Here is a 13,749-nt window from a genome sequence, read left to right as displayed (position 1 = left end):
AATTTCAGCCTATGAAAAATATAATTAGCAAGGGGAATCTGCTGCCAAAATAAATTATGCCCCTCATTTCCATAGGCAAATGGGTTTTTTTAATTACTCACCACTTTGCATTGAAATCTATTTGTATGGATAATTAGAGCTGACAAGTGTGCCATTCTAAGACACTACCCTATATTCCATTCCTTTGTTGATTCTTCATCCATCCCCTTCCAATTCAAAATTTCCCCTCATGGGTCATCTGCTCCTCATGGATCATTAGCCCAGAGGAGCTGAAGGACTAGGGGCCTGTCTACAAGCCCAGGTCCTCTGATAAATACCCAAGAGGCCACATTTAGCATTTGCTGTTAAGCACTTAATTCCCTAGAAAAGTTCTGACAGGAGCTAACAGGTAGGACCTCAAGATGGTTTTATTTTTCTTCTTAAATATGATACTTGAACAGAGGTGGTAGTGAAGTTCCACAGAAGACATTGGGAAGAGAAACGGGGCACTTACACACACACAGAAAATTTTTTGCTACTCTTAAATGAAAATATGGTTTTTGTGTATTTGGAATACTGCCTACCTAATTGCTAGACGCTAAGAAAGATACAGTAGTTCTTGGGAAGGTCTGGAAAGGGTGAGTGTGACCATATGGTACACTCTGAAAAATTTAAATTACAGTGATGAATAGGGGTCAAGAGTGCCCATTCTTAAAGCTGAAATTCTTTTATAACCTTAAAGAGATCACCAACCCTCTCTAAGCCTCTGTTGCTTTATCTCCCAAGATGGTAACTTTATTCTAATTGTTGGATTCTTTTGTTCAGTATTTCACAGACTGATGGAGATGTTGGTTCGCCCACCTTGCAGCACCCCATTCAAGTTTAAAATCAGTTGGTTTAGAAAAGCCCAAAGGAAATACTGTTTTACATAACAGGTGTGGGAGAATATGGAGCATCCTGTCATAAGTGTTGGAATGGGATGAAAATATAAATAGACTTCCTTGATATTTCTATAAATGAGGATAGAAAGTTCCTGTTGAATTCTTAATGGAAACGAAGGTGTTTGGATCTCCCTCCTTTTGGGTTTCTTGGCAGCCTCATTACAAGAGGTCACTGAGCTAGGTGAACTTTGGAAGGCAAATAAGTAACATCGTCTTGATGATGCTCACAGAGATGTTCCTCTCTGCTTTCCGTAACTACTAGAAACAGAGCTGGTTGATCGTGCTCTTCTTCCCTTATTCCCTAACTCCCTTCCTCCGGATGTGCTAACAGAACAGTGCCAACTGCAGACAGTTGATGGGGAGAGAAAGAGATGAAGCCTGGCCTCTGGATACTCAGCCCTTAGTACACGCTTCTTGTGAGGGTCCAGATAGCCATTGACTAACCCCCTTGAGTGTGCCATCTTCTAGCTGTTAGTATGTATGGATCATGCACCAGTTACTTTTGTTATTGGAACCATAGTCATGAAATGTAAATAATTGGTCTTATTCCATTAATTATGAAAAGAGGGTAAAAAGTGGAAATCTAAGTCTAGCTCAAGGTCAGTTTACAAGTATATGACTTTCTATATTGTAAGTATAAAATAATGGTTTCTCAGCCTTCAACTCGAACCCCTGAGCAAATTCACTGACAACCTCTAGTGTACCCCCACTGCATTCATCACACAGTTCGCATTACTATCACTGGGTGGCTGGAATGCACTTTCAAAGAGATATTCAGGATCGTTCTGCCAAGGACCACAGCTATCTTGACCTTTTGGCCAAGTCTACACTGACAGTGTTCAGTGGAGATTTGAGAATAACAAAATTTCACCAAATGAACACAAATCTGAGACCAGATTTGCTGTGTTTGAATCCGGGTTTCACCACCTGGACAACTGCTTATCTTTTCTATTTCTTCAGGGCCCTTATCTCCAGAATGGAGCTAACAATAGCGCTTAACCTCTTAGCATTGTGAGGGATGTGAGAGCATAGGTGTGAGGCGCTTAAACAGCTCCTGATGCGTAGGAGTTAAGCGTTGGCTGTTTTTATTACTGCTGCTACTAGACTGGGAAGTACGGGATATGAGTTTTAAGTTTCAGTGTTGGCATTTATGGTATCTTTAAAGAAAGTCACTGGATTTCAAAATTCTCATTTGTGAAATACTGTGATTTTATTAGATTCTTGCTCAAGTTCCATTTGGTACTCCTCTGAATATCCCAGCTGAAATACAAGGAGGATGTTTTTGACCTGGAAAAAATCTAAATAAATGTGTCACCATCCTAGTTCACTGAGCACGCATCATAGTCAACTCACATTTCATTCTGGAAAGAGCAACAACAAAATAACATTTTCTTAGAGTTATATTCTAGGAAAAGGTCAAAAGATCTAAGTGTATTTCTTTATTCTCATTAAAATAACTTGTGGGATAGTCACTGTCCCTGGAAGAATTATGCTTCCTTAGACTTTAATTTTTCCTAACAGCTCTGTGTTACTGACTTTTTTAAGTATTTAAAAAAAAAAAAAAACCCTAAAGCTGTTATCTCAAAAATCTTTGCGGAATCAAATACTCTGTAAGAGCTGGTGTTATATTTCTGAAAATATGCTCTTATAATTAAAACTTGTAATAAAGCCAAGCAATAGAGTACGGTAAAATGAAGTGAAGAAAATATATCTGTATATATGTACATATACTCAGACGCATACATACCCACGTTTGTTATAGAATACACCAATATTCTGAAGATTACAAAATCAATTTAATGTAACATGTAAGAACTCACAGTATTTCCTTGTTTCTGCAGATAAGAGAGGCAAATGAACACCTGCAAGAGAATGAAGAAGAGACAGTTGCAGATTCTGCATTTCAGAGCCACACCATAGGTAAGAACACGTGTCTCCATACGTCTTTAACTGACATTTTCTACATGCAACCTTATTTCAGAGATGGCATGTTCTTAAAGAACATGTCTTATGCCCACTTCTACCAGGATAGGATTTTAACTTCTGATACATGGTTTTCTTTACCTTCTTAAATATTGGAAACTACCATAAGATAAATGGGTCAAAGCAGAACCTATGAAGAAAACATAGGTGTTTACAAAGGAATGCAATGCAAACTAAAGTGAGACCTTGTCAATATACAATGGAAATGATACTGATGTAAATAATTTCTCTCTGAGGAGAAAATCAACTTTGAATTGATCCAGTTTCTATAATTGTCTCAGGAAGCACTACTATTGGCTTGAAATGTGGAGTAGTAACTTTCTTATATTGAACACTTTTTTTAATTGAACGTTTTACCCAGAGAACTAAATAGACACTGTTGTTGTTGTTTAGTCACTCAGGCATGTCTGACTCTTGGACCCCATGGACTGTAGCCCGCCAGGCTCCTCTGTCCATGGGGTTTTTCCAGCCTAGAATACTAGACTGGGTTGCCATTTCTTTCTCCAGGGGATCTTCCTGACCCAGGGATCAAACCTGAGTCTCCTGCATTGGTAGGTGGATTCGTTACCACTGAACCACCTGGGAAGCCCCAGATTAAGTATTTACAGCTTGCCAAAATCTCCAACTCATTTTCTTTACATTTCTGTTAGAACCCTGATTATAGGTAGTCCTGTCTCAGAGATATATTTGGCTTGTCAGCTCTGTCCTAGAATTTTGCATGAGCCTACATTGAAGGGACTCAGGTTTCTAACACAAAGGGATTTTCCCAGCCTGTTTCCATCAGCCAGGAGGTAACTGGTAATAGAGTAGCTGTCTATGACCGTGATACTTGTCAGGAAATAGAAGATGTGATAACAGCTCTAGGACACCTTGGACATTTGCAAAATTAATTGTTCTTTGGACTCTAGAAATAGCTGTGAATGTAAGCTTGCTAAATATTTAGTTTTATGCAAAACTTCAAAGCATGAAGAGTCATTTTTTCAAATCACATTTGGGTGTGTAGACAGTACTGATTACCGTACTCTGGGGTAGGACAGCCCCACAGATGTCTGGTTTCTGTTATCATCAGTATTCACTGCACCTTCTCCTGTTCTTTCCCTGGAATACCTTTAGCTGCCAACTCACAGCATCTCACCACTCTTAGCTCCATGTTGGTATGTTTTGCAGCTGTTTTTCTAGCTTACCCAGCTATCTTCTCTCAACTATAATTTACAGTTTATCTCAGAGAGTTATTGTACCCCCAAAGTGTAATAAGATTGGCATACCATTGTTATTCTTTTCTGGTGTAGTTGGGAATATAAAAGTCTTAACAACAAAATGAGTGGAATCTGAATATTTTTATTTCAGAAAGACATCCTTTAGTACAGTTGTCAATGTAAAATGCTTAAATTAGTATCAGTTCTGCATAGTTAGCTAATATGCAAGTTAAGTATTATTCAACAATCTTCAAAAATGGCACTGTAAAGCCCCACTGACTCATGATTTTTCTATAATGAAGTGTTCTTGGGCTTTTCAGTTCAGTTCAGATGTTCACTCATGTCCGACTCATTGCGACTCCATGAACCACAGCACACCAGGCCTCCCTGTCCATCACCAACTCCCGGAGTCCACCCAAACTCATGTCCATTGAGTCGGTGATGCCATCCAACCATCTCATCCTCTATCGTCCCCTTCTCCTCCTGCACTCAATCTTTCCCAGCATCAGGGTCTTTTCCCAATGAGTCAGCTCTTCACATCAGAAGGCCAAAGTATTGGAGTTTCAGCTTCAACATCAGTTCTTCCAGTGAACACCCAGGACTGATTTCCTTTAAGATGGACTAGTTGGATCTCCTTGCAATCCAGGGGACTCTCAAGAGTCTTCTCCAACACCACAGTTCAAAAGCATCAATTCTTCAGCGCTCAGCTTTCTTTATAGTCCAACTCTCACATCCATACATGACTACTGGAAAAACCACAGCCTTGACTCGACGGACCTTTGTTGACAAAGTAATGTTTTTGCTTTCTAATATGCTGTCTAGGTTAGTCATAACTTTCCTTTCAAATAGTAAGCATCTTTTAATTTCATGGCTGCAGTGATGCATAATCACCATCTGCAGTGATTTTGAAGCCCAGAAAAATTAAGTCAGCCACTGTTTCCACTGCTTCCCCATCTATCTGCCATGAAGTGATGGGACCAGATGCCATGATCTTAGTTTTCTGAATGTTGAGCTTTAAGCCAACTTTTTTCACTCTCCTCTTTCCCTTTCAGCAAGAGGCTCTGTAGTTCTTCTTCACTTTCTGCCATAAGGGTGGTGTCATCTGTGTATCTGAGGTTATTGATATTTCTCCCGGCAATCTTGATTCCAGCTTGTGCTTCTTCCAGCCCAGCGTTTCTCATGATTTATCCTGCATATAAGTTAAATAAGCAGGGTGACAATATACCGCCTTGACATACTCCTTTTCCTACTTTGAACCAGTCTGTTGTTCCATGTTCATTTCTAACTGTTGCTTCCTGACCTGCATACAGGTTTCTCAAGAGGCAGGTCAGGTGGTCTGGTATTCCCATTTCTTTCAGAATTCTCCACAATTTACTTAGGTCCACACAGTCAAAGGCTTTGGTGTAGTCAATAAAGCAGAAATAGATGTTTTTCTGGAACTCTCTTGCTTTTTCCATGGTCCAGCAGATGTTGGCAATTTGATCTCTGGTTCCTCTGCCTTTTCTAAAACCAACTTGAACATCTGGAAGTTCACGGTTCACATATTGCTGAAGCCTGGCTTGGAGAATTTTAAGCATCACTTTACTAGCGTGTGAGATGAGTGCAATTGTGCGGTAGTTTGAGCATTCTTTGGCATTGCCTTTTTTTGGGATTGGAATGAAAACTGACCTTTTCCAGTCCTGTGGCCACTGCTGAGTTTTCCAAATTTGCTGGCATGTTGAGTGCAGCACTTTCACAGCATCATCTTTCAGGATTTGAAATAGCTCAACTGGAATTCCATCACCTCCACTAGCTTTGTTCACAGTGATGCTTCCCAAGGCCCACGTGACTTCTCCCTCTGGGATGTCTGGCTCTAGGTGAGTGATCACACCATCATGATTATCTGGGTTGTGAAGATCTGTTTTGTACATTTCTTCTATGTATTCTTGCCACCTCTTCTTGGGCTTTTACAGTAACATATACAAAGTTAGAGGCTGCATTTTGTTCAAGGGAGCTATAGTTATCTGGGTACTTTCTATAGACTAGCAATCCTTTAGATCTATACTGTTTGACATGATTACCAGTAGTCAAATGTAGTTGAGACTCAACTTAAATTCATTAAAATTACATAAAATTAAAAATTCAGCCCCTCAACTGAATTTTTCAGTTGCATTAGCCACATTTCAAGTGTTCAATGGCCACATATTCTGTATGCCCTGTATGAACATGTCCATCATCACACAAAATTCTTCTGGAAAGTGCTTGTTTAGAATACTCTCGTGGAAGCAAATTTGAACTCTGCTTCTAACAAGAGAACTGACTTGGTCTTCACATAATTGTAGACTCACCTCCTCAAACTAGTGAAGATCTATCTTAACAAGCTGCTATTGGCAGCAAGTAACAACAAAACTGACTAGCCATGACTTAAGTAATGAAGTCACTGAATCATCTTATGTAATTAAAAGTCTGAAGGAAGGCAAACAAAAGAGGAGCACCAGCTCAACAATGCTATCTAAAGCCCTGTTTGTTTGTCTGTTTTTGTCCTCATCCTTGTCACTTCTGGTTGAAAATTGATTCCTACCTCTCTAGGCATCCCAGCTATATTCAGAACACAAAGTGTAAGGAAAATTAAAAATTTTTCAGAATCCTCCCCACTGTGGACTTAATATTACATGTCATCAATGAGAACCAGGTCATAAAGCCAAACTTAGGTGCACAGGAAGCTGGGAAAGTCAGTATGTTGCTTTCCGGCTCCTATTGCATGAGATAGCAGAGAGAAGAGGGGTGAAAATGTTCTCTGAGTTAGATAATCGATAATACCACAGGCCTTTTAAAAAGTTCATCCATTTCAAGGCTGAGTGACATTCTACAAATCAAGTGGTTATTTATCTTTATTGCACAAAAATGACTGAAAAAATATTTTAGCACCCGAAAATCCCAAAGTTCCTCATTTTGTCTAAGCTAAGTGTTATCACATATCTTCCCAATATTTACAACCATTGTATATTTCCAATTTTCTCAGCAACTGAGCAAATCTAAACATGGTCTTAAAACCAAGCAGCTGCTAATATCTTTGACAAAGAACAACAATCAGAAAATCTGTGAAACTGAATGTTTATATTTCTGTGGTTAAGGATAATCATGTCAGTTTAATCAAAATGGTATGAGTTGATTACAAAGCAAGATATTGTTAACTTGTTGTATATTGAAATTCAAGATTCATGAATGAAGTAATACAACTAGATTTTTTTCTTTAAAATTGCCCTAATAAATATCAGACTTTCATGTTAATAAGCAACAAGCAAATGACCATACTAGCCTAATATAAGTATTAACATGAATAATCACAAACACCAATTGTTCTTTCTTGCTGTTTAACTGTAATAGATTCATCCAGTATATTATGCTAATTATCTAATAAGATTAAATGATCAGTAGGAATTCAAATAACATTACCTCATATTAAAAACATCAACTAATGATAGCATCAAAAATAATCTCCTAAGAGGAGACAGGGGATTTGGAAATTCCTTTAAAGAGGAAGAGATGTCTTTTGAGGAATATGAGGAAGAAGGAAAGCAGAATTAAATGATAACGAAGAAAACAAGGCTGCATGGTAAACTCTTGTGAAGTGAAAGATGTGTGGTATTTCCCCACATCTAAAAGAGTTGTTGTGGAGTGGAAGTTTGCATGCTCAACACACAGTGAGACCAACAAGGCAAAACATCCGAGTTTGGAGCAGAGAAAGGTTTATTGCAGAGCCCTGCAAGGAGATGGGTTTCTTGTGCCTAATAAGACCCCAAACTCCTGGATGGGTTTCAGCAAAGCACTTTTAAAGGCCAAGAGATGGAGGGCTATGGTTAGTTGTTGCAGACTTCTTGGTCTCGGAATCAAGAAGACCAAGACCGACTTTGTTCTTGCAGCTGTCCACATAGGTCAGATCACAATATTCCTGTTAAACGTCTGACAAGACAAATATTCTCTGTTCTGCAACTTTTTATATCTGTATGAATGGACCCTGAAAGGTCCGAGTAGTGAGAATAGGCTGTTCTATATATTTCAAGGTATAGGTAACCGTGCTTTTACGGAAGGTTCAGAGCCAGCATGACTAAGCTTGGGAAAAGGAGCAGACCTAATATGGAGTCAGATTTGTCCTTCCCTGTTACAGAGTTACAGAGAACAGTTTGTCCAGTAGCACAGTGGGCAAATGTTCCAGTGCCTCATTGTGGAACATAATTTGTTACTCTCCCTTATTGGCTAGGTGTACTCCTAGTCTCTTCTAAAGGACCCCTTCTGTCTCCTACTACCAGAGGAGGATGTGACAAGGGACATGGTCTAGTTCTGAGTGTCTTGAGAATAAAGTTCTCTTTGTTTAGCTCTGTGAAGTTGCCTTGGTGCTGTCCTGCCCGACTCAGTAATTGCCTCCAAGAGCTCTCCTGTTGTCCTTCATCCCTCCCCAAATAGTCTACAGCAGGTAATATACTAGCAGGAGGATTATGGATGCTCAGTAAGTACCCACTTTGATTTACTTAACAGACCATACATCACTTTATTTCCATTTCCCAAGGTGTCTTGCTTTCTTCTTCCTTGTTTCCATACAAACTTTAGCTGTCTGATCTGGTAAACTTACGCATGTCAGTAAGTTAGATTAAACAGCTATTTTTTTCAGATGATGTATTTGCATTATAAAAGGGACTCAAGAAAAATTCTACCTCGAGTTAAGAGGAACTCTTGGGAGCTAACATTTCAGGCACACACTGATTAGAGCAAATTATAGGGTGAAGAAGAAAGGACAGGAATTAACCTGACTTCAGACGATGAAGAGCACAAGAAGCAGTGTAGCAAAGAAATGAGTTATTTTGCTGTATATAACCTTACTTTGCATAATGGCCTGCCTGAAAGTTAAGAAGTAAGACAAGGCCATGCTGAGCCAAATAGAGAAGATTTGAATCTCCTGGTACAATGGCCATTTTTACCTCTGTAGCACACAGAACTTGTTCTTGTAAGTTTTTACTGTCCAACCAAAAAGTACCTAATCTATGGTAGTAATGTGCCTGGTCTGGGGTCTGGTAGAAATAGAAGGGATAAAAGAGTCAAATGATTTATAGTTATCATTGTTGAGGAATCTTTACACCAGATTGCAATGAAGGGCAACAAATGCAGCATCTCTTTTACCCAGTAGAAGAGAGAAGACCTGACCTGATGTTGATGTATCTGTAGCTGTGGTTCTTCAAGAATAGGCAGGGTCTCACAGATTCTTGAATCAAGTAGCTCAGTTACCTGGAGAACAAGAACACAAACCTAGATATTTATCTCATCTGAATGGAAAGAGCTCCAGAATCTATTCAATACTTTATTGTATTAAAGTCCTAATGTGATATGGTTAGGGGCTTCTCAGATGGAACAGCAGTAAAGAATCTGCCTGCTAATGCAGGAGACACAGACAGTTTCTATTCCTAGGTTGAGAAGACCCACTAGAGTAGGAAATGGCAACCCACTCCAATATGCTTGCGTGGCAGATCCCATAGACAGAGGACCCTGGCGGGCTGCAGTCCATGGGGTCCCAAAGAGTTGGACACAACTGTACGAATGAGCACACACACAATGTGGTCAATGGTGGTTGTCCATATGTGGATTATACAGTTTCAATTAGCTAGATCATGGTTATTTTTAAATCCAAGACTGGATTTCCCTGATTGTTAGCACCAGTAGGATTAGGTTCATATGACAGGGAAAGAAACTCAAATTACAGAAATTTATTTGAATAAGAACAGAAATTTCTTTCTGTCATACATGACAGGCCACAGGGAGGTGGTTCAGGCTGATAGCACAGTCTCAGCCTCCTCGTTTTTCATTTCTCTGCTTCATATGGTTTCCATTCCCAAGGCCACTCTCTGGTTCAGTATGGCTATTAAAAAAACCATCCTTTATGTCCACTTTCCAACCCACAGGAAGGAAGAGCAATGAGGAAGGATATGGTTCATCTCTTTTTTTTTTTTTCAATTATTTTTATTAGTTGGAGGCTAATTACTTCGCAACATTGCAGTGGGTTTTGTCATACATTGACATGAATCAGCCATGGAGTTACATGTTTCCCCATCCCAATCCCCCCTCCCACCTCCCCCCCCACCCGATTCCCCTGGGTCCTCCCAGTGCACCTGGCCCGAGCACCTGTCTCATGCATCCCACCTGGGCCGGTGGTCTGTTTCACCATAGATAATATACATGCTGTTCTCTCGAAACATCCCACCCTCGCCTTCTCCCACAGAGTCCAAAAGTCTGTTCTGTACATCTGTGTCTCTTTCTGTTTTGCATATAGGGTTATCATTACCATCTTTCTAAATTCCATATATATGCGTTAGTATACTGTATGTCTTTTATCTTTCTGGCTTACTTCACTCTGTTATAATGGGCTCCAGTTTATCCTCTCATTAGAACTGTTTCACAATGAATTCTTTTTAACGGCTGAGTAATATTCCATGGTGTATATGCACCACAGCTTCCTTATCCATTCATCTGCTGATGGGCATCTAGGTTGCTTCCATGTCCTGGCTATTATAAACAGTGCTGTGATGAACATTGGGGTGCACGTGTCTTTCAGATCTGGTTTCCTCAGTGTGTATGCCCAGAAGTGGGATTGCTGGGTCATATGGCAGTTCTATTTCCAGTTTTTTAAGAAATCTCCACACTGTTTTCCATAGTGCTGTACTAGTTTGCATTCCCACCAACAGTGTAAGAGGGTTCCCTTTTCTCCACACCCTCTCCAGCATTTATTGCTTGTAGACTTTTGGATAGCAGCCATCCTGACTGGCGTGTAATGGTACCTCTTTGTGGTTTTGATTTGCATCTTCTCTATAATGAGTGATGTTGAGGCATCTTTTCATGTGTTTGTTAGCCATCTATTGTCCTTTTTGGAGAAATGTCTGTTTAGTTTTTGGGCCCATTTTTTTTTTTTTTTTTTTATTTTTCTGGAATTGAGCTTCAGGGGTTGTTTGTATATTTTTGAGATTAATCCTTTGTGTGTTGCTTCATTTGCTATTATTTTCTCCCAATCTGAGGGCTGTCTTTTCCCTTACTTATAGTTTCCTTTGTTGTGCAAAAGCTTTTAAGTTTCATTAGGTCCCATTTGTTTATTTTTGCTTTTATTTCCAATATTCTGGGAGGTGGGTCATAGAGGATCTTGCTGTGATTTATGTCAGAGAGTGTTTTGCCTATGTTCTCCTCTAGGAGTTTTATAGTTTCTGGTCTTACATTTAGATCTTTAATCCATTTTGAGTTTATTTTTGTGTATGGTGTTAGAAAGTGTTCTAGTTTCATTCTTTTACAAGTGGTTGACCAGTTTTCCCAGCACCACTTGTTGAAGAGGTTGTCTTTTTTCCATTGTATATCCTTGCCTCCTTTGTCAAAGATAAGGTGTCCATAGGTTCGTGGATTTATCTCTGGGCTTTCTATTCTGTTCCATTGGTCTATATTTCTGTCTTTGTGCCAGTATATGGTTCATCTCTTTAAGAATACTTCCCATCGCTTGACCCATCCTTTGGGTAGCACTGCATTGGCTGGCACTTAGTGACACAGGAGAAGAAACATTAATCCAGGCAGGAGGACATAGGTCCAGAAAAAAAGAATTAAAAATAAATGGAGGTTCTCGTAACTCTGGAAGAAAAAGACAGTGAATATTAGAGGACATGAAGCGATCTAACCTGCTGCTTGCCCCTACCAAGGTTATCTTCTTGATAGCAACAAATAAATTTTCACCGTCATTTAAGAAGACTATAGGAAAATAAATTTGAAGAGTTGTTGGAAAGATGTAATTAATTTCAATGATTTATGCTTAGTTTTGCATGATCTGAACTACCACTGGTCTGTATTTGTACACTTCACTTTGACTAACTTTTTGAGGAAATGTTTATGAACATATTTATGAACATATCATTGGTTAGCCACAAAGTTTAGAGGTTCAAATAAATTTTTTATGGAGTACAGTGCAGCTAGAATTTTCCTTTCTCTAAAATTAAAACCAGTAGGGCACCAGGGCTTCCAGTACTGTAGCTGCCAATCAATTAAAGTCCTTGATAATTATCTGTTTTATTTCAAGACTATTACTAATTTTCCCCACTGAGAAAATTTGAAAAAGTTTAGAAATTTAATGTAGGGGGAATGACTTTCATGTTACAAATTAAAATATATCAGAAAGTTGATCAGATTTTCACAGCTTTTTGAGTGGAAGAACATTTGATTCAAATGTCACATTTTGAATAGCATACTGATATGTGTATGCTTAATTGTAGAAATAGTGAGCTGATGATCATCAAAACAAACGTTAGGGGGAAGTATAAAGGTTCTCAATAGCAATTTTGATAGATAATGTTCTGTTGACTAGTAACAGATTGGTTCTGAACTGGAAACTACATGGATAGTAACGACTATGGATGAGGAATAGGATAGAGTGATTTTACGTAATTTGAATTGTTAATACTTCCCAGGATGATAATATTTCTGCATTTCCAAATATTACAAATGGCATTTCAGAGGTATTACAGAGTAATAGCTTGGCCGTGGAAGCTTCTATCGTGGCTGCACTGAGTTCATCCATTTATGTGGACAAGCAACAAACTTCAGAGGGGAAGCTTTGCATTTTTATTCCCCTGAAATATAAATCCCACGTGTCATGAAGGTAGACTCATGGAAACAGAACTATGTGGTTCCTTCTGGCTAACAAGGACTGAAAATAGCAATATTAATTCCCATCCATTGAGTATCTTTTTTACCAAGCCCTGTGCTTAGGACATTACCTATAATCCTTCTTGTTTCACTCTCTTGTGGCTAGTTCTCTGGTTTTGTCATCTATACACTTGCTCCTTGAGTGCTTCTCTCTAAATACCAGAGGTAATCATGAATGAGGCTTTGGTGGAGACTTCTATACTGGTGGTGGTGTTCGGTCACTCAGTCGTGGCCAACTCTTTGCGACCCCATGGACTGCAGCACACCAGATTTCCCTGTCCTTCACCATCTGCCAGAGCTTGCTCAAACTCATATCCATCAAGCCTGTGAGGTCATCCAACTATCTCATCCTCTGTTATCCCCTTATCCTCCTGCCCTCAATCTTTCCCAGCATCCAGGTCTTTTCTCATGAATCAGCTCTTTGTATCAGGTGGCCTAAGTATTGGAGTTTCAGCTTTAAGATCAGTTGTTCCAATGAATATTCAGGACTGATTTCCTATAGGATTGACTGGTTTGACCTCCTTATAGTCCAAGGGACTCTCAGAGTCTTCTCCAACACCACAGTTCAAAAGCATCAATTCTTCGGCACTCAGCCTTCTTTGTGGTCCAGCTCTCACATCCATACATGACTACTGGAAAAACCATAGCTTTGACTATATGGACCTTTGTTGGTAAAGTAATGTCTCTGCTTTTTAATATGCTGTCTAGATTGGTCATAACTTTTCTTCCAAGGAGCAAGTATCTTTTAATTTCATGGCTGCAGTCACCATCTGCAGTGATTTGGGGGCCCAAGAAAATAAAGTCTCTCACTGTTTCCATTGTTTCCCCATCTATTTGCCATGAAGTGATGGGAATGGATGCCATGATCTTTGTGTTTTGAATGTTGAGTTTTAAGCCAGCTTTTTCACTCTTCTCTTTCACTTTCATCAGGAGTCTCTTTAGTTCCTCTT

The 13,749-nt window shown here is 39.3% G+C and overlaps 1 protein-coding gene across 10 annotated transcripts in view; it reads left to right on the top strand.

Moving 5' to 3' along the window:
- The window catches only part of NCKAP5 (NCK associated protein 5), a 1,111,865-nt gene that overhangs the window by 984,483 nt on the left and 113,633 nt on the right, over positions 1–13,749 (top strand). For all 10 annotated transcript variants that reach the window (XR_006273101.1, XM_043487514.1, XM_043487515.1 and 7 more), the window contains one exon: positions 2,762–2,840. Coding sequence is in view for 9 of the 10 variants with exons in the window: in XM_043487514.1 (XP_043343449.1) it covers positions 2,762–2,840 (79 nt within the window). In the remaining variant the exon portion in view is untranslated. The remainder of the gene's footprint in view (positions 1–2,761; positions 2,841–13,749) is intronic.

The sequence above is a fragment of the Cervus canadensis genome, chromosome 15, assembly GCF_019320065.1.
Source record: "Cervus canadensis isolate Bull #8, Minnesota chromosome 15, ASM1932006v1, whole genome shotgun sequence".
In the NCBI taxonomy this organism is placed as follows: domain Eukaryota; kingdom Metazoa; phylum Chordata; class Mammalia; order Artiodactyla; family Cervidae; genus Cervus; species Cervus canadensis.
The sequence above is the reverse complement of the archived record's forward strand: the minus strand, read 5'-3'. Positions and strand labels throughout refer to the sequence as shown.